Here is a 21,170-nt window from a genome sequence, read left to right as displayed (position 1 = left end):
TCGAGCCCCGCGTCGGGCTCTGGGCTGAGGGCTCGGAGCCTGGAGCCTGTTTCCGATTCTGTGTCTCCCTCTCTCTCTGCCCCTCCCCCATTCATGCTCTGTCTCTCTCTGTCCCAAAAAAAATAAATAAAAAACGTTGAAAAAAAAAAAACATTAAAATGTTATGGAGAAACACTTTCTTATCTAAACTGGTTGAGGGTCACTATGTAATTTTCTATGTAGTTCACATAATTTTATAACCTCTTGTTATATATTATTTTATATTAATCACTCTTCAGATTTGCTTATTTTTATCATTTAAGCAATTTCTGTTTTTTCTTTTTTTTTTCCTAAAGAATGAGAGCATTTCTGCTCAGGGGACTCTAATTCTGCCAATTCCCAGCATCCATGATATGCGATGTGAGCAAAACTTAGTTCAAATAGCACATAACGCAATTAAAAATAAGTTCACTATCTTTAACTTAACAAAAAAAAAAGGAGTAAGCTTGCATATGTACCAGCAAATGTGTGTGTGCTTGTACACACACACACACACACACACACACACACACACACCAGCCATGCACAGATATGATGATGTGGTCAAAAGATCCCAGGGAAAGAAACAAAGCAAAAGCTCTCTGTGAAACCAACTGAGAGAGATATCACAATGACTGTACTAAAATTCATTTACTTAAAAGGTGGGGTACAGGGAGCTCCAGTCTTTCATTTAGAGACAGTTTATTCTTTAATATATTTATTCTTTGCTTTTCAAATCACACAAGATACTGAACGTTCCACAAAAAAAAGAGTTAACTTATGGTCAGGCAAGCTGAGAACAGTAGAAATGGCAGCTGACTTTCCAAAATGAAGATGGGGGAGAAACAGGAACAAAAAACAAATCCAAAAACCAAAAAAGCAAAGCAGAGAGAAGCCATTTAGCATATCAGCAGGCAGTCATGAGAAAAAAGGCTTGTTATTTTATTTCAACAACTGAGTAATTATCATTAGGGCAGTTTAAAAGTATGATCAGCTCTTGAAGAAATAACGGCAGGGATAAAAAATTTTTCAAGATTTCCAAAGAAAATGACTTTGTTTTAAGTTCTTTAATTTTTAAAGAGATAGAACGCTGGGAGTACATCCTAACTGAACCCCTGCATCTAGTTTAGGAACATTTCAGAACACAAAGCCCTGAGAATAAATTCTGAGCAAACTGGCTGCCAAAGTCTTAAGGAGACAGACACAGTAGCATAGCTACAATGACTTGTGGCTATCTTATCAGCTTGACTGAGAATTAAGGTCAGAGGCATTCTGGAATGCTTTTGCTATCACTCGTGTAAACAAAGCTTCTGTCAGACACACAGATTCACACTCTCTCCTTCTGGACCCCTCATGACCCCTTCTTGGCTTGCCTGCTGCCTGCAGTTTGGGACCAGTTAGTCAACAAGGAAAATTATGGGCAGATAATCCACTCATGAGAAATAGACGGATGAATGAATTTATAAAACATTCCCAACAATCGTGCTGGTTTGCAAAGCTGCAATATTCAATTCTGCAAATTGGAATACGAGTACTTATTCCATTGTTTGCAAAAGGAATAATCCTTGAGATTGCATGGAATCAAAAAATAAAAAAGCCAATCAAATTATCCACTAGTAGTGGATGTGCCAAGATATATTTGAAAAATCAACTATATAAAGCAGGTTTCTAAAAAAAAAAAAAAAATCACGTTACATATTAAGCCTTTACAGAAAGCATTCTTTAAAAAATTTTCAGACTACAAGAAAAAAGTATAAAAGGAACGGACACTCAGCCAGTGCACACAAATATAACCCAACTGGTTATGAAAATATGGAAACACCTCCCTAAGGATTGATAAATTGTCGCTGCTGTTAACCCCCTGAGGCAACCCCTCCCTTTAAACAGCCTCCCAACTTTGATTCTTCTTGAATCTCCTCCTGATGCAGCGGCTGAAAGTTGAACCCGTGGGAGGCAAGGGCCACTGGGACTCTGCTCCACCTTTTGGCAGTATCCTTCAGGCACAGAGTCTGTATTGAGCATCCGGGATCCATGCCTTCCATGTTAAGTACTGTGGGGATGATTACCTCTTAGTAGGAAAGAACAGGTTTAATGACTTGTCAAAAGCAGCGGTATATGGCAACATGGTTAAAGCCACAGGCTCTGAAAAACCCAGGCTTGCAACTCAGATCTGCCTTTTCCTAAACGGCTGTAAAATCCTAAACATTTCACATAAATCTGAGCTTAGATGTATCAACTGTGAAAAATTAAGACACTTCCTTTCACATTAGTAGCAGCTAAAACACCTAATCCGGTTTCTGGCAGTGATTCGAAACACGGTGATGCATTTGCGAAGTGATGGCCATTGGCAATGGTATCAGTGATTGTAATGGGGAGTTCACACAACTAAAGTAAGCGGTTCAATTTACCTGCTTTCTTTTATTTTGTGTTTTGCCAATGTTCTCTGAAGTGCAAGGTTCAGCCGCTCCAACTAAAAATTGAAAAGAAAGCTTTTAAACATTCTCTTAAATAATAGTTTAATTGAAGACGCGGATTTTACAAATTTGTACTGTAAGCTTCTTCTCAAGCAAAAACACGATTACTGGTAAGTGTGGCGAATTTACGCTTTGGAAACAGAGACTGATTTTCTAGAAGTTTCTCAAGCCTAGAAGAACCGATGAGTCCAGACAAATTTGAGTTTGGATGTGGGCTGTGGCTCACGGGCTCTGCCCTCTGTGGGTGGTCTCCCTGACAGCCACAACACAAGGTCAAGTTGAACCGAAATCCAAACAGCAGACTCCAGTTTGGTAATGCCGGGTCTTCCAAGTAGAAATTGTAGATCACTTCCTCTGGGTCAGGAAATCCTCTTGGATGTGCTGCCAACACTTCAATCTCAGTATGGCTCTCGCCAAGCAAATTTCTGTTCTCTTCGCAAACCCTACACCCAGCCACCCCACTGTTTTGCCCCGCCCTCAACTACAAATGGGAATTTATGTTGCCTATTTCATTTACATGCCCTGGCCTAGAAAACTCTGAAGCTATCCCTGCACCGCCCTCCCCCCTTCTCTAATTCTCTAATCCCTTAAATCCAAGCTTTCACCAAGGTCAGTTGGTCACTGATTTGAAACAAATCTCCGGATTTACCTTAACGTGTACTAAGTTCCCTTCTTAGAACTACTAATTTTCATCAAATACTTACACTTTTACTCTCTTAGATTTCTGAGTATTTCATGAGTTTCCCTACATGGCAAGTTATTTTTCTGTAAGTCTCCATACTTTGTAAATACCTGCCTATCAATTAATCTCTCTTAACAGCTTGTTTTCTTTAACTAGGTCGTAAGTGGCAAGTACAACATTGGATAGCAGCACTGCCAATTTTTTTTTTGTTTTGCATTTCATATAAAAACCATATGTATCTATATGTGTATATATCATTGTTGACTCTTTCTGTAGTTTGCCCAGAGGAAAGTGAAAGATTTTCTGGTTATGTTCCAAGTTAGGAAATTCCTTTTTCCTTAAGAACTATTTATATCATGCTTAGAGTTTCCACTGGTCAAGTGAGGCAGCACTGTTAAGCAAAATAGAGCAAGCTTATGTTTCAATAAAATGAGTTATGAAAAGGACTTTCAGTTTTAAAATGCATATAGAGCTTAGAAACAAATCTAGAATTTATTGGAAAAAACAAACAAACCAGAAATGAAAAGTCTGCATTGGATGAGCAATAGCACCTTTCCAGGCCCTTCTATTCTACTATTCTGGAATGACACCTCCCCACTCTAAATTTGCTATGGACCTGCCAAAAAAACAAAAACAAAAACAAAAACAAAAACCATGATTGTGGAGTTAAATCGGATTATCTAAAAAGCAAGAGCTGTAATGTTGTCAAATGCTGTTTTGAGTCTTTCTTTTGGGTTCCTGATAGAACTGAAACTAAACAGTAGGCTAAGCATTAAATCTGTCCACTCAAAAAAGAATCAGTAAAAACAAAAACAAAAAAAATGCTGTATTTGATCAAAGACATGCTGACATTTGGATGGCTGATGGAGTAATCTACACCGATCACCAGACAGTCCAAATGCATCCAGCACTGGGACATTTATTGTTATAAGGCAAAATGGCCTCAGTTGTCAGAGTTCTAGTTGCTAATGCCAAATGTACCTCTTTTACCCTCTAGAGTTCCTACAGCTTTGCCTTCCCTGCTACATGATGCAACAGTCAAATTTTGATGTCTGTTCCTGTGAGTTCACAAACAACACAGATTATTCTAGAAAAAGAAAAAAGAAAAAAAGAGTAAAATATCATTTATATTTGGTATTCAGAATGTTTTTAAAAGAGATTCCAAAATGTGTCTGACTTCTATGGCAGGAATTCAAAATTTATCAAACAAAATAATGAAGCCAGGATGGTAATGACAGGACCCAAGGAGAGCATGGAAGCTCTCCAGCATCCCCATCATCACCATCTGTTCATCTCTGTGTATCTCACTCAGTTCTTGGAAATAAGAGTCTCAATCACTTCCCGGACTATGATGCCAACCAGCACCCTGAGAAAGGCGACATCGCTCATCCCAGCCAAAACTGGCTGTCTAGTGACTTGGGTGGGGAGAGAATAATGAAATATTCCCATTTCAAAGGCCATTAACCAAGGCGCAATTGTGCTAATACTGTATTTGAAGTAAGTTCCCTCAACTTTCTGCTGATTCTGCTTTCTCCATCTTCAAGCTACAGTGCTAGTCTCTTCTTTCACAGTCACTCTAGGCATACTGTTGACAGCAGTAATTGCTCTACCCCTGCAAAAGTTGGGTGACTTTAGTCAAGTCACTTAACCTCTCTAATCCTTCCTGGGAGTAAGACAAAATCACTTCTAAAGTTCCAGTAAGTTCTAAAAGTCAGCAATCTGTGGTTCTTCAGTGCTCTACACAAAGCAGAGGGTTGGTGCTGGGTCAATTAAACATTTTCAACGGATTATTATAGCTGGAGTCAGATTATATCAATGTCCAATCTCCCAGATGAAGTGAGTTTACATAGAACTGTAAACACTGCCAGAAGGAGAAAGACATCATGAAGACTTTTTCAGCTGCTCTTCTCTTTAGCCCCACAGGGGGAGAGGAGCTCTCCATATACTCTGTGATTCCTAATATGTGACTTCATTAGATATTTGCCCTGGCCCCAAGGTTCTCCTATAGGTGGATTAACAGAAGGTGCTTCAGATCTTGAAGAGGCATTAGGCTACACAGCTCACAGAGCTATACTGAGAAGTGTCAGAGGTAATTTGCAAGCACAGGGCCATGACTCTGGCTCAAGGACTCTGGCTTGAACAGAGACTTCTGGGTCACACTCAGAGCCAGAGGAGGAAAGGGGAGATTTTCCCACCTCAACAAGTTGGCAGGGAACCTATGATGCTCTTTGGAATTAGAAGAAAACTGGCAGAAAAATAAGTTATTCTTCAAGAAATTTAATTTAAAAATAATAGCTAACAACTACCAGGCACTTAAGGTATGGCAAGAGCTATGGATTATTTCACTTCATGCTCATTGAAACTCTAGGCAGTAGGTACTATAGATAAGGAAGCTGAGGATAAGAGGGCTTAAGCACTTGCTCAAAGTCATAAAGGCCACTAAGGCAGGATCCTTTAGAAAAGAATTCAAAATCTTAAACATTTAAGAATAAACACAATTGAAGAACATGACTGCTTGGGGGCGCCTGCGTGGCTCGGTCAGTTAAGTGTCTGACCGAAATCAGGTCAACTTTCACAGTCCGCAAGTTCGAGCCCTGCATTGGGCTCTCTGCTGTTGGCACAGAGCCTGCTTTGGATTCTCTGTCTCTCTCTCTTGCCCCTTCCCTGCTCACTCTCACTCTCTCAAAAATAAACAAACATTAAGAAAAAATATTTTTTAAAAAAGAACATGTTTGCTTTTAAGAAGTGTTTTTAGATGTTTCTAGGAAATACTCTACATCTATTATATACATATATCCTTGAAAGTGAGAAAGCAAATGTTCACATTCCCCTTAAAAAATGTTCTTCTACAGTATTCAAAATATCAGGAAAATCTCAAAAGAGCAAGCACTCACCTCTGGGAAAATCAGTTTGCAAATGCTCTCTGCTAACGTGTGAAGGTAGACGCGGCTCCTACTGGTCTTTCTTTGAGGAAGACTTCTTGGTACATTCTTCTCAGGAACATCCTGACAGATGGGCAGAGTTGTTTTGCCACTCTCTGAGCTTCCTGCTACCTCTTCTGCGGGCTCTTTGGGAGCCTGCCCCGGTGCCAGTAAGGACAAAGGGCACTCTCCTGTGATCTTGAGATCCTTCAGCTTCGTGCAGAACATGGTGTTGGTAGCCTCTCGCCCTGCTGTGGATAGCCTCCCGATGAGCTGTTCTTTTTATGCGGGACTGACAAACAGAAGCCACTATCAGATCAAAGGTCCTGGTGACTGCGGTGTCTAGGGGTAGTGGAGAGTCAGAAGAGAAAGGGAAGTGAGGACGTGTACTTGTGTAAACTGGAAAAGACAGGTGTAAAAAAGGCAAAGACCACATGTCCATGTGCCATTTTCAAGTAAAAAGAAAATTCTGGTGGACATGTCAGCTACTATATGGATGAAACATTTGGTAAAGACCTTAATAGGTGTGCATTTTAGTGTACTAAATACTCGGGTTTTGTATTCTTCAAATGGAATATAATCTTCTCCAAAATGTCCTTACCGCAAACTACTGATTTCCATTTTTATAGATAGCCCACTTCGTTAAGTTTGATTTCACAAGAGTGGAACTTTATGGTTTCATGACAGAAGCCAAGTATAAATCTGTGTCTTAGTGCTAAGTCCTACTACATTCTCATTATGTTTCCCTTCCTGAAAAATCAGAATAGCAGAAACTAGTGTCTCCAATACTTAAAAAAAAAAAAAAAAAGTATGTGATGATGCTCAAATATATGTTTTTGGCTGAAATACTGAGGTTTAGAGGAAAACAAAATTAATTGAAATGATTACTGCAGGGGCACCTGGGTGGCTCAGTCGGTTAAGCGTCCGACTTCGGCTCAGGTCACGATCTCGCGGTCCTTGAGTTCGAGCCCCGCGTCAGGCTCTGTGCAGACAGCTCAGAGCCTGGAGCCTGTTTCAGATTCTGTGTCTCCCTCTCTCTCTGCCCCTCCCCTGCTCATGCTCTGTCTCTCTCTCTGTCTCAGAAATAAATAAACGTTAAAAAATTTTTAAAAAAATGATTACTGCAAAAGAAGACACTTGTTTCTATAAATAGCAAAATAATTTTAAAATATTATCAAAATGTAAGAAAGTAATATTTTTTTCCAAGAACTCTTGATCCCTAAGCACATGCCACTGGATTTGCAGGGGTCTCTGGATCCAAATCTAGAGGACACTGGAGTAAACCTCTCAGGGGCCCACGGGAATCATATACGTGGCTATTGCAGCATGTTCCCTTCGTACTTTTGTTTTTGCCGATGCGTGACTGTAAATCCTCCCACCCACAGTTTACAACCCATTTATAATTAGTTATTTGTCGCTCAAATGGTCTCATGAACTGTCAGCAATACTAACAGTCTTTAGTAACTGGGTCCACCAACCATCTTCATTCTTTGAAAAGCAAAAACACAAAAAGAGTGCAAAAGAGCCCAAGCTTACTTACTTCCTACAACGTGCCTGGCACTGCTGGGGACTCTGTATTTACAGTCAAGCCTCACGGGAACTGTTCCATCGATCCTCCCAACAGCCAAACGACACAATCCCCAACGATCCAGAGGCTCAAAAGTTTAGGCTATTTTCTTTCATTTGATGTGCTGGAAAGTGACAGAGCTAGGGTTCACAGGTAGGTCCCTCTGACACCAGAACCAATGTGTTTTCTATCAACCCAAACTCCTAGGCCAGTTTCTAAATAATCAGGCTTAGTTCATAAACTAGGAGTAAAGATATGGTTTGCAAGTTTATATTAAAAAGCAAACAAAAACATAATTCTCCTGCTCGTTGGTTGGTGGTAGTTGAATCTTCCAGGATAAAACCTTGTATTTCAGTCTTTAGAACTGGAGTTCAATTACTTATTTTTTTTCTTTTCTGTGTGCCTTAATGCTCTTAATATGTTCTTCATGTATACCAGCAACAGATTGTAATTTGACACAGATATGTTCTCTAGTAAGTTTAGAACAATGGGCAATTCATTTTCTGAACTGGGGCAAATAAGGAAGCTAAATTCACCACGTGATAGCCCTCGGGAGCGTCATGAGGTATTAGGTATGGGTGAAGATTATGGATGCTGACAGGTCAGAAGAAGCGGGTGCTACTCTCTGTTACTTAAAATCCCCCAAATCTGTGATCACATGTAATTTATAAATCGTCAAGAAGACACAAGGAAGATCCTATATATTCACAAGCAAAGGCCATTTCCTGCCAGAATAAAAGAAGCAGCTATCTCAGCAGGCTAGAATGACCCAAAGGTAATTTGGTAAGAGAGTGAATGGTTACTTTGATTTTGAAAGACCTAAAACTCCAAGGCTCTCAAGCACACTTATCTTGATTCAATTCCACAAATATATGTTTCTCAGTCTTTAATGCGTCCGAACATAACTATTACTCTTCACTCATTCGCTTCCTCATACATGCTTTAGATCAGTGGACAGACAGCAAACTTTTCTGTGAAGGGCCAGAGAGTAGATAACTTCAACTTTGCAAGTTTCTATCAGTGACTTAACTCCTGCCATTACATCATGAATGCAACCACAGCTGATACACAAAGGAATGGTATGCATGTGTTCCAATAAAACTTTATTTGCAAAAACAGGCTGTGGATTTGGCCCTCAGAATGGCCTTATTGATTTGGATCAGGCCATGGCTTGCTGACCCCTGGTTGTAAAAAGCTGAGAAGGTTAACTGAAGCATTTTAATCCAGGTATAATTTGGACTACGGGACCAGAGTCACTTCCTCATCTCCTCTACCCACTCCACTCCCAAAATATAGTAGCCCATGTGAATCCAATTTAGTATAACTTGTCAGTAAAAAAGACAGTGTAGAAGATAATATTAAATAACAATAAAAATTATAATACATTACTTTATGTTAATTTTCAGGAAGAAGAGCTATATTAACTGAATGCCATGATTTCAGTCATATCAAAATATAACTAGAAGAAGAGAGTACACATAAAAAAAGAAAAAAAGCCAAAAAAAATTTGAAGATTTTAGGTTGGATCTGATGAAGGTATAGAACTTCTCTCTAAAATAAGTAATTCTGGTACATATTAGAATTTTAGTTTGGGAGTTTGACATAAAAGAGTTTATGATAAAGTCTCCTGTTAAGTTTCTTTTTAATGTTTATTTTTTTTATTCTTGAGGGGGGTTAAGAGAGAGAGGGGGACAGAGGATCAAAAGTGGGCTCTGTGCTGACAGCAGAGGGCCTGATGTGGGGCTCGAACTCAGGAATCCTGAGATCATGACCTGAGCTGATGTCATACACTTAACTGACTGAGCCACCCGGGTGCCCTGAAGTCTCCCATTAAGTTTAACCTTCTCATTAATGTTGGATTTCAACACTTGTCCCTAAACCCAACATTTTGACTCTCAGTTTCCTGTTAAATCTCATTGCAGAAGGATAAAACGGACCAGTCAACCTTGAAATTCTTTCTTCTCCTCTATTGCACATCACTATAATTTCCAGAAAATGTGTCTAACGCTGTTTTTTTTTATTAAGAAAAAACAGCAACAGGAAACAAGTTGTGCTTACTTTAAGTTCAGTTAAGTGTTTAGTCTCATTAAATCACATATGTATAAACAAACTAATTAGCATTCTTCATCTGTTCAACCGATGAAATTACATTATGAAACAGATGCTCTCAGTGCCGATACCTTGGAAACCTATGTTTGTCTTGTGTTTGCCTGCTAGGAATACAGAATATGTTCTTCGACTAAATGAGTGGTGATATTGATGTGTAACATTAGCAGTGACTTCGGAAGTGGTTTGGTCAATGGCTGAACTCAGTCCACAGCTGGTTATAGAAATGAGGGTAACACAGTAAGGGAAAAACAAATTAATTAAAATAATAAGCTTGGTGACAAGGCCTTGGCAAGCAGTGGGATATATGTTCTCAGAAACCCAGAGATGTTATTTGCTATCCCCAAGGTTAATGATTAAACAGCCTCTGAACATATTGAATGCTCTCTCCCTCTAGCTAGTAAGTGATTAACTCTTCTATAGTGAGAAAAAGGACTCAGCTACTGGCCTCATATTAATAACCTGGATGCATTATTGTTCGGGTAAGGGGCCTGTCCATCATTTAAACTCCAGAGTTATACACAAGAATCTTGTTTTCTCCCTATCAAAGACCTGAGGGAAAACACTCACAATAAGGGCTCTGACACAGAAAGCCCCTTTTGCAGCAACTTAAATAGAACAGCAGGTCGTAAAGAGCAGGTTTGAAATTAGAAATTTCGGAAGGGGGCGCCGAAGAATTGAAGTCTCCTTAGAAGAAGTCAGTAGTTACATCAAGTGTCCAATATCAGGCCGAGGACCTAGCCGTGCCAAAATCCGGGGTTAAAGAGGTATAAGTGTTTTAAGATCAAATTCCAAAGTCCAAAATTTTAAGTTTAGCTGAAGGGAGAAGAGAGGCTCGAAACACAAAGTGCCCTGGTAAGGGGAGAGTCTGCACACAGAAGCACAAACTAATCACGACGTTCATAAACCGATGTCAAGGAAAGAGCTTATTTTGCAGGTAGGCTGACAATCTGCAGTTTTTGTTCTTCAAAAATTGAAAAAAATTAAAACTCCGTAAGTCAAACTTCCAAAATGTGTTTCTTTTCATTTTGCAGTAGGAAATATTTATAGGACATTCCTCTGTGATATATCAGGAAAGCAGGACAAAGTACTAGAAAAACTGGTTGAGAATGTCCAAGTTACTCCAGGACTAAGTTTGAAAGAAAAACAAAAAAAAAGCAAGCAAATGTCAGACTCTCTCATCTCACCATGCCTCCTTTGCCTCGCCATTGTCTCTGCTCATTATGGTCACACTTCTTGAAAGATCAGGCCTTATTTGCTGGGTTCACTTCCTTACAAAATAGTAATTCCTAAGTGTACAACTCCCTGGCCTTTGCTTCCACTGGGTTACTGACATGCACCTTGCTCAAGTCAACGACGACCTCTGAAAAGTTAAAGCTCATGAACCTTTTGGCTTGTAACATACTTGAGTTCTCCAATGCTATTTTCATTTTCTTTTTTATAATCTCCACTCCCACAGATTCTTTGATACACCGGATTACCTTCTACTGCATTCACTTTTCATTCTATTCAACAAGTATTTATGGATGACCTACTGTGTGTCAGGAATTCTTACAGATGCAGGGACAGAGCAGTGAATGAAGGACATCGCCTGCCCTCGTGGAGTCTACAATCCAGCAGGAGAACCATTTCTGACACATCAGTTCCATGTGTGATGCGTGCTAATGAAAGGGGAAGTGCATAGTGCTCTAGGAGTGCAAATCAGGGATCCAAACCCAGTCCCAGGAGGAAGAGACATCTGAGCTGAGCTATGACCCTGAAGCAGGTGAAGAGAGTTCCAGAAAGAACAGCATTCTTGGAGGTCGAGACAGACCTAGCCATGTTCTAGGAACTGAAATAATTCCAGAATGGCTAGAGCATGGGGTCAGGGAGAGCAGGGTGACGGTGGAGGGAGCTGAGACAGTGAGAGGTCACAATTGTGGAGGGCTCTCCAAACCTTGCTAAACAAAGGAAAACTCTATTCCAAGGGCAACTAACTGAAATCTAAGAGGTAAGGATGTGAACGTATTAGGTTGTATTTTTTAAAGATTATTTGGAACGGAGAATGAGAAATGTGGCAGAGTTGGACAGGTGGCTGATCTGGGTTGGACTAAAATAGTGACCCTGAAGATGAAAAAGTGGATCAATTCCAGAAGTATTTCAGATAGAAAAATCTACAGCCCTTGGCTACTGACTGCATATGGGGTCTGAAGGACAGTGAGGACATACTCCTCTGATCTCACTTCTCAATACCACAGCCCAGGAAAGACTCTAGGCCCCATGGGGAGCAATCAAGAGTCCATAATCCATTTCCCACAACATTGGTTATTCAATCATAACCGAGCCCAGATTTTGGGTTCTCACTATTACATAACACCTTGTGGGAGTCAGAATGCTCCAACTCTCTTGCTAAAAATCTCCTTTTAGAAAGTAATTTCTCCTGCTTCAGAAGCCCAGACGTGGGAAAGCTGACTCCAGTTTATGTCACAGCAGAGAATGTTCACCTTCCATGACTGCATTTACATGCAAGTGTAAGGTGCATCTTCTATCTGGATGAAGAGTAGGGGATACTTACCTTGAATTTTTGTAACTAGAGAGCCCATACTGTTAATCTTCCCACAACAAAGAAGTCAACTCCAGTGCTCGCTTCAGCAGCACAAACACAAAGAAATCAACTCTAAAGGCAATGGCCATGTCAATGCTAGGGCCCAAAATGCCAGAAATCCCCCTTCACCTGATAGCAACTACCTCATCAGAGCCACGGTACCGATTCAAATTATGTTTAATAATAATTGCCACAATTGTATTTAATACTGATAATTACAGTTTAACAAACTGTATTAATTCTTTGTTAAGAATAATAGGGGTGTGATTCACAATCTTTTTTCATTGGAATAGGGAGCAATTCTCTGACATCTTTGAAGTGATAGCAGAGTTTAGTATACTCTAGTAGGGAGATTTTATCTCTGAGAATTAGCATTATGGGATTCTCAGTTTTTATAGCAAAATGCTTACAGCATACTTTATACAGCAAAAGTTTTGGGACTATAAATCCTAAATCTCTATGTTTAAAACTCTCTAGTGTGATTATCACCGAAACTTGAATACACACAGTTAGTATGTCTTCAATATCATTACCACTGATGGCAGGTCATGTCAGTCATGAGGAAACCAGATAACCATTTCAATCTTTTGTTCCTGTGATATATAAAACAATTTCCTGCAGCTATTTCTGTAATTGCCATCATAGTTTTTTGGGGGTTTTTTGTTTTGTTTTGTTTTTTACTAAAATAGTTCTTTGGGACTTGGTCCTTTAAAAATATATTTACTGAAAATATAACAATTATTGTGAAAGGAGTGAAATGAGAAATGGAATTCCTTCTTACCCCATAAAAAGCCATTTTGGTTTTTTATCTGTTTTCAGATAAATACTGTGTATTTCTGTGATGTGAACTGGCTCAGACACAGTCATAAAGAGGTGAACAAAGTCGGTCTAGAGGAGTAGTCATGGTGGGTCTCCATCTATCCCATGGTCTTCCTCCTAGCTCCGGTCTGACCATGTGTCCTATCTTGGAAGTACTTACTACGGTTGTCCTCTATTTCTTTCCCCGTCTCCGACACTCAGCAGGCTCAGCACTTTCTTATAGCCCCTTCCCATCAAACTACTTTCACCCTTTCCCCTAATGTCAGGCTTATAATTGCTTTCGTGCAGGATTCCTCAGAATTCAACTGGTCTCCTTAACAAGCTTATACAGTTTTTATGATTGTTACTGCTTTTGTTGTTGCTCAGGGTGTCGACTGGTTTTTACCCTAACACATTTTCTTCCCACAAGTCCTTTTATTTTTAGTGTGGTTCTGCAGCATGCGAGGTTTTTCAGGAACATATGTAATGTGTTGTTTCAGAAATGCCTGTGCTCTCGACAATGTTTGATTTCAGTTTGCAAGGTGAAAAGCGGACATAACTACTTGGAAAATACACCCAGTGAGGCCGCATTCTTGAGGACGCTATAGATTCCATTATGATCTAGGTACTACAACTGGATGAAACTTTTAAAATGAAAACAAGTCCATGATGATGAAACAACTGGGCTGATTGGTACATTTCGTTTAAGTAGCATAATAAAACTCCTGACTATCTTAACATCATTACTTCTCGCTTTTCTTTTCTTTTTAACGTTGGTCAGTCAGGAAGACCTGGAAGCACATGTTCGACTTGATAAACCTGCATACACGCACAGAAACACCTATTTTCCCTCTCGTGCAACGGTGGGTTGTTTTTAGTGTCTGAGACTCTATGTTTACTCATTATCTGTATCACTGTGAAGATACTTGGTGTGATAGAGACTTGGTGGTTGGAAAGATCAGTTCACATGAATGTTGGTGCCACGCACAGGTGTGCCCTGAGGTAGTGGAGTTAGTGCAGCAGTGATGAGCTCAGGCTCCAGGACCAAGGACCAGATGGTCTGTGTCTGCTCCCTGCCTCTACCATCTACTAGCTCTGTGACCTTAGTTAAATTCGTAACCGCACCTCAACTTTCTCCATCTGGAGAATAAGGACGTGAACAGCCACTATCTCATAAATGTGTTGTGAAAGTAAGCAAAAGGATAAGAGTAAAGGACTTAGAATAAGCACCTGTACCCAACATGTAATGATTAATGTTGACTATCGCAATTGCTATTTAGCAGGAGGGCGGCAGTGGGCAGGTTTCTCTCTTTTTTCTTTTTAACGTTTATTTATTTTTGAGACAGAGCGAGACAGAGCATGAAATGGGGAGAGTCAGAGAGAGAGGGAGACCCAGAATCTGAAACAGGCTCCAGGCTCTGAGCGGTCAGCACAGAGCCTGACGCGGGGCTCGAACTCACAGACCGCGAGATCATGACCTGAGCCGAAGTCGGCCGCTTAACCGACTGAGCCACCCAGGCACCCCATGGGCAGGTTTCTTAGCTTCACTGAGCTTCTGTTACCACGACTGTAAAATGGTAAAAAAAAAAAAAAAAAAAAAAAAGATTAAATAGAGATGTAGGAAGGATTAGAAAAGAATCTACACAAAGGCACTGTACAAGATGCAAGATGTAAAGCATGCTAAAGGAAGTCACTAAATAGAAGAATGACAAATTTATTCTATTTTCTCAGTAAGATCCAGTAATGTTTTATATCTATGACACCTTTCCTATAACTTGTCAAAACCAGTTTGAGGAAACTAATATATAGCAGGTGCTTGGTACTCTACAAATTTGGAAAACATTCTCCCCTTGAAATACATTAATACATACTGGGGAAAAAATAACATCTATGTCAATACTTAGGGTTTATTTTATTGAATTACAAAATAATAGAGTTTACAGCACAGCCCAGATTAGTAAGATTCTAATTTGGTTTTATCTTATATAATTCCATTAGCTAATAAGTTGCATGTCAAATTTCTTTAATATGATATTAGAATAAAAATTGAAGGACGATGCTCGATTTTAAATCTCTTTTTCCACTCATGAAACCAAACCTGTTAAATAAATCAGGCAAGCCTGACATCAGTGGAGTACATAGTATTTTCCATAAATCCACACTATTTCTTTTTTTTTTTTAATTTTTTTTTCAACGTTTATTTATTTTTGGGACAGAGAGAGACAGAGCATGAACGGGGGAGGGGCAGAGAGAGAGGGAGACACAAAATGGGAAACAGGCTCCAGGCTCTGAGCCATCAGCCCAGAGCCTGATGCAGGGCTCGAACTCATGGACCGCAAGATCGTGACCTGGCTGAAGTCGGACGCTTAACCGACTGTGCCACCCAGGCGCCCCAATCCACACTATTTCTAATGTGGAAACATTTTTAAACAAAATAAACCCATAACAACCGAGCTTAAACAGTGGTATCTGATTTTCTTTTCCTAGAATGTTAGATTGACAAATGATTAGTATTGTTACACAAACACTCTTGCCTCCAGTTGTGGCTTTTATAAGCCAACTGTTCTCCATATTGATTCAGTGTTAACTCTTTTATGTACTTATCTCCTCAATATTTACTTATTTTGTATAAAGGCTTAAGAGATGGGCCGGAAGATATGAAACACTAACCAGCAATGTTAATTTTAGGATATTTGTGAAATCTAGGTAAGTCACCCAAAGTCTGATTAAAATAGGAGATGACAGGCTTTCTAGCAAGAGTAAATAAAGTGGATTCTGGTTTTCACAGTCATACCTGCAGAGCAATTGAATTAACATTTCAACAATGAGGAGATATCAAAGTGGCCTCATCCTTGAAGGGAATAAAGGGGTAATCCGTGCAGCACAGAATTCACCCTATGGTAGACAAAAGTGCACTTATCTGGGCTTTAATTTGTCGTATTTGGAGAGAAAATTCTGGAAGAAGACACAATAGTGACCCTCATGATTCTTCTACTCCAGCCCTTGAAACTTTTCTCAAAATCCTTGAGAAAAAGGGCCACAAACTAATAAAGCCATAGAAATATAGCACTTTTCTCTCAACAAAGAGAGAAAACACAAGAACAGGAACAGATATACCAATAGTAAAGGCTCAGGCAGTGAAGGAGATGCCCATACTGGGCCAGGGCTGGCAAGGGCAGATAAAGCCAAACCACCACTCAGGAACACACTGGACCTTTCGGACCCTTTAAAGCAGACTCTGGCATAAAATGGCCTGTGATCCAAATCTAACCTGCTGCCTTTCTTGTCCAGCCCTAGAGCTAAGAATGGTCTTTACGTCACTAAACGTTTGAAAAAATCAAAAGAAGAATATTTCACGATACTCGAACACTATATGAGATTCAAATTTCAGTGTCCATAAATAAAGTTTCATTGGAACACAGCCGTGCTGTGACAGAATAAGGGATATATATTTGGTTTCTGCCTGTTGTTTCCTGGCACACAACTACTAAAACTCAAGGAATCTCCAAAGTGATAAGTCTCCTTGGATAGCTTCAGGATGGGGCCTGGTTGCCAGGGGAACCAACCAAGTGATTAGAGGGTTGGAACTCTCCATCCCACAGTGGTATCTGGAGAGAAGACAGAGTCCGAAGATTGAATTAATCATTAACAGTCAATGATTTCGTTAATCATTCCTACCTAATGAAGTCTCCATGAAAATTCCTAACCAACAGACTTTTGGAGAGCTTCTTAGATGCTGAATGCATGAAGGTGCTAGGTGGATAGCATCCCTGGGGAGGGCATGTAATGGCTGTATTTTGAAAAAGACCTCCATCTTCTACAATTCCCTCAAAACTTCCACCCTGAAGACCCCAAGAAAGATGTTTCTCTGGAAGCTCCTGGGGACACGATGGGGCAGGGGGGTTGGTCAAGAGTCTATGCTCTTTCTCCACTTCTCTGTTAAGTTAGCTAAGTGAAAAACCATACATGTGTCCAATACCTCACTGCTTTATCAGAAGCACTGAGCACAGTATCATGTATTATCTGGTATTCAATAAATATGAACTCTTTCATCAATAAAATACGCTATTATCAGGCTATTAATTATAACCAATATAAAGGACAAAACACAGACAAGAAAGTATAAAATAGAAGTAAAATGAGGCTAGATTGGAACATATAAAATGTGTTGCCCCTTGAAAACAAGTTTTATGAGCTATTAATAAATCAACCTTATTCAATCAATATTCACTAAGTTTCTGAAAAAGATAAAACTATTTCTTTCAAAGTCTAGTATGGGTGATATACATTTTCTTAAATGGCTAAAATAAAAGGTGGAGAATAGGTAGAGATAGAAAATTAATGATGTTTATAAAAAACATTGCTTTCAGGCAACAGCAGCAAAACGGTGATCAGGGAAAACTTCTTGGAATGCAGGGAATTTGAGCTTAGTTTTGAAAATGACTAGGGTTTGGGCACAAAGTCATTAGTAAAAACTCATGCCAGAGAGGGAGAACAGTATAAGTGAATGTGAGTGAAGGAAGTTGTGGGAAAGGGCAGGAAAGCATGGGTGATAGAGATATTATAAAATTAAAGTTGGCATCACATGGCCAATGACTAGGTCTGAAGAACAAGATGACTGAGGTTTTATCTGGAAAGATAATGGTGCCATTAATAGAAAGATGTAACAGAAGTAGGCTTGACAGAAGGGATGTTGAATTTTGTTTTGTACACATCTTGAACTGCTGGCAGGGCATCTATGCAGAGATGCATTTGAAAACTGGAATATTTAATTAAGGATTAGAGATAGGAGTGTGTGGTCTGCCACACTGAGGAAGCTATTAAAGTCGACTTTAATTCAAACTGTTCATTGTCAAAAGGATGCAAGTGGAGAGGGAAAATAGCCAAACTCATTACTCTGGGGGAACATTCATTATTTAAGAGTTGGAGAAGGACGTTATGACTAAGATGGAGAAGGAGCAACCAGAAAACTATGACAAAAGGGGCACCTGGGTGGCTCAGTGGGTTAAGCATGACTTCAGCTCAGGTCATGATCTTGTGGTTCGTGGGTTTGAGCCCCATGTTGGGCTCTGTGCTGACAGCTCAGAACCTGGAGCCTGCTTCAGATTCTGTATGTCTTTCTCTTTCTGCCCCTCCTCCACTCGTTCTCTCTCTCAAAAATAAATAAACATTAAAAAAAATTACGAAAACTATGATGAGAATGGAAACAAAAGAGAACACATGTTCAAAAACAAGTGTGCATTTTGCAAGTCTGAAGAGGGGAAGGGGGTGTATTAGTCAGCTCAGTCTGACACACACAACAAAATACCACAGACTGGGTGGCTTAAACAATAGGCATTTATTTCTCATAGTTCTAGAAGCTGGAAGTCCAAGGTCAGGTGCCAGCATGGTCGAAGAGCAAGCTGCCTCGTCTTATAAGGGCATTAATCCCATCATGAGGGTCTCACCTTCATGACTTCATCTACGCCTCATTATCTCCCAAAGGCCCCACTTCCAAATACATTGGGGATTTTTAAGAGCTTCAACATATGAACTTTGGTGGGGACACAATTCAGTCCACACCAGGAGGACTGAGAAAATATCATCTGACTTTTAGATTAAAAAAAATTTATAATTTTTATGAGACAAATTTCAATAAGAATAGTAGGGTAAAAGTAAAGAAAACAATGGGTTATGATGAGGAAATACTACAGTGTAACTGATTGCAGATTACACTGAAAAACAGCAAGTTTGAAAGAAGGATTTTGAGAATACGAAATCTTTTCTTCTTTGTTTATGTTTATTGGTAGTTTTCTGTAAACAGAAATACTTAACTAACTACATACTGTATCAAGTTAGTTCAAAGTCACAGTACAGAGACTTCACTTCTGATTAGGTTGTAGAAAATCATGAGAGACTCCCACTCAAGCCCCAATGATGAGAACTAACTCGATACACTACCTAATCATAGTTTTAAAAAACCTATCAGAGGGTATCTAAAAAAAACTACAGTTAAAGTCATACCCCAAGTTAAAGATTTAACACTTATGCAGGGATACCTCCTCTCACCACCCCTAATCAATTGCATTGAAATTAGATCCTAGCCATTGCAATAAGTTAAGAAAAGGAAATAAAAGACACAAAGATTAGAAAGAGAGAAGTGAAGGGGCACCTGGGTGGCTCAGTTGGGTGGCCCAACTTCCACTTGGGTCACGATCTCATGATTCGTGAGTTCGAGCCCTATGTCGGGCTCTGTGCTGCCCCTCCCTCCTTCACACTCTGTCTCTCTCCCTCTCAAAATTAATAATAAAAGAAAAAAAAAGAAGTGAAACTGTCCCCGTTTGCTATATGTATATATAACTGTTCACATAGGAATTCCCAAGGGATCTACCAAATATAGGCATGTCTCAGAGACATTGGAAGTTTATTTCCAGACAATGGCAATAAAGTAAAATTGCAATAAAGTGAGTCGAATTATTTTTCTGGTTTCCCAGTACAAATAAAAGTAAAAGTTGTATTTACACTATACTGTAGTCCATTAAGTGTACATTAAATGTGTATTATGTCTCTGTACATACCTTAATTGAAAAGTACTTTATTGCTTAGAAATGCTAACCATCATCTGAGCTTTCAGTGAGTTGTAATCACTGACCACAGATAACCATAACAAATACAATAATGAAAAAGCTTGAAATATCATGATAAATACCAAAATGTGACACAGAGATACAAAGTGAGCAAACGTTGGAAACATGGCATCAGTAGACTTGCTAGATTCAGGGTTGCTACAAACTTTTAATTTGTAAAAACACAGGATCTGTGAAGCACAATAAAGTGAAACACAAAATGAGGTATGTCTGTAACAACTATGATTAAAAAGTGAGTGTAGCAAGGTTGCAGTTATACCTATGTACTTATGTATGCTAATCTACAAAACTCCATTGTAATTTCTGTACTCATAGTAAATAACTGGGAAATAACATTTTTAAAAACCTATATGTAATAATATAAATAAAGTACTTAGAAATAAATCCAACCATCCTAGTACCCAAAATCTATAAAGAACTCACCAAACTCCACACCCAAAAACCAAATAATCCAGTGAAGAAATGGGCAGAAGACATGAATAGACACTTTTCCAAAGAAGACATCCAGATGGCCAACAGACACATGAAAAGATGCTCAATGTCACATTTCATCAGGGAAATACAAATCAAAACCACACTGAGATACCACCTCACACTGGTCAGAGTGACTACAATGAGCACATCAGGAGACTATAGATGCTGGAGAGGATGTGAAGAAGTAGGAATCCTCTTGCACTGTTGGGAATGCAAACTGGTGCAGCCGCTCTGGAAAACAGTATAGAGGTTCATCAAAAAATTAAAAATAGAACTACTCTATGACCCAGCAATAGCACTACTAGGAATTGACCCAAGGGATACAGGAGTACTGATGCATAGGGGCACTTGTACCCCAATGTTCATAGCAGCACTCTCAACAATAGCCAAATTATGGAAAGAGCCTAAATGTCCATCAACTGATGAATGGATATAGAAGATGTGGTTTATATATACAATGGAATACTACTTGGCAATGAGAAAGAATGAAATCTGGCCATTTGTAGCAACGTGGATGGAACTGGAGGGTATTATGCTAAGTGAAATATGTCAGGCAGAGAAAGACATATGTTACCATATGTTTTCATTCATATGTGGGTCCTAAGAAACTTAACAGAAGACCATGGGAGAAGGGAAGGGGGAAAAAAGTTACAGACAGGGAGGAAGGCAAACCATAAGAGACTCTTAAATACTGAGAATGAACTGAGGGTTAATGGGGGGTTAATGGGAAAGTGGGTGATGGGCGTTGAGGAGAGCACCTGTTCGGATGAGCGCTGGGTGTCGTATGGAAACCAATTTGACAAACTATATTTAATAAAAAAAAGAAAGAAAAAAATCTAAACCAAAGGTTTGCAAGACCTCTATACTGAAAACCACAAACACTGGTAAGATAAAATAAGGAAGGCAAAAGAAATGGAGAG

At 39.4% G+C, this 21,170-nt stretch overlaps 1 protein-coding gene across 10 annotated transcripts in view; it reads right to left on the bottom strand.

Annotated features, from left to right (window-relative positions):
* Positions 1-21,170, bottom strand: part of GUCY1A1 (guanylate cyclase 1 soluble subunit alpha 1) — a 62,776-nt gene that overhangs the window by 25,891 nt on the left and 15,715 nt on the right. For 6 of the 10 annotated variants that reach the window (XR_006964248.1, XM_047090681.1, XM_047090690.1 and 3 more), the window contains 2 exons: positions 6,069-6,437; positions 2,427-2,488 (listed from right to left, as the gene is read on the bottom strand). Coding sequence is in view for 9 of the 10 variants with exons in the window: in XM_047090681.1 (XP_046946637.1) it covers positions 2,427-2,488; positions 6,069-6,323 (317 nt within the window). In the remaining variant the exon portion in view is untranslated. Of the gene's footprint in view, positions 1-2,426; positions 2,489-6,068; positions 6,438-7,635; positions 7,787-21,170 lie in introns of all 10 variants that reach the window. The other 4 variants (XM_047090683.1, XM_047090682.1, XM_047090685.1 and 1 more) reach the window with 1 other exon arrangement.

This window comes from Lynx rufus, unplaced genomic scaffold, assembly GCF_022079265.1.
Source record: "Lynx rufus isolate CCGP_SWC_20201006 ecotype Redwood Valley unplaced genomic scaffold, mLynRuf1.p SCAF_3, whole genome shotgun sequence".
Classification (NCBI taxonomy): domain Eukaryota; kingdom Metazoa; phylum Chordata; class Mammalia; order Carnivora; family Felidae; genus Lynx; species Lynx rufus.
The sequence above is the reverse complement of the archived record's forward strand: the minus strand, read 5'-3'. Positions and strand labels throughout refer to the sequence as shown.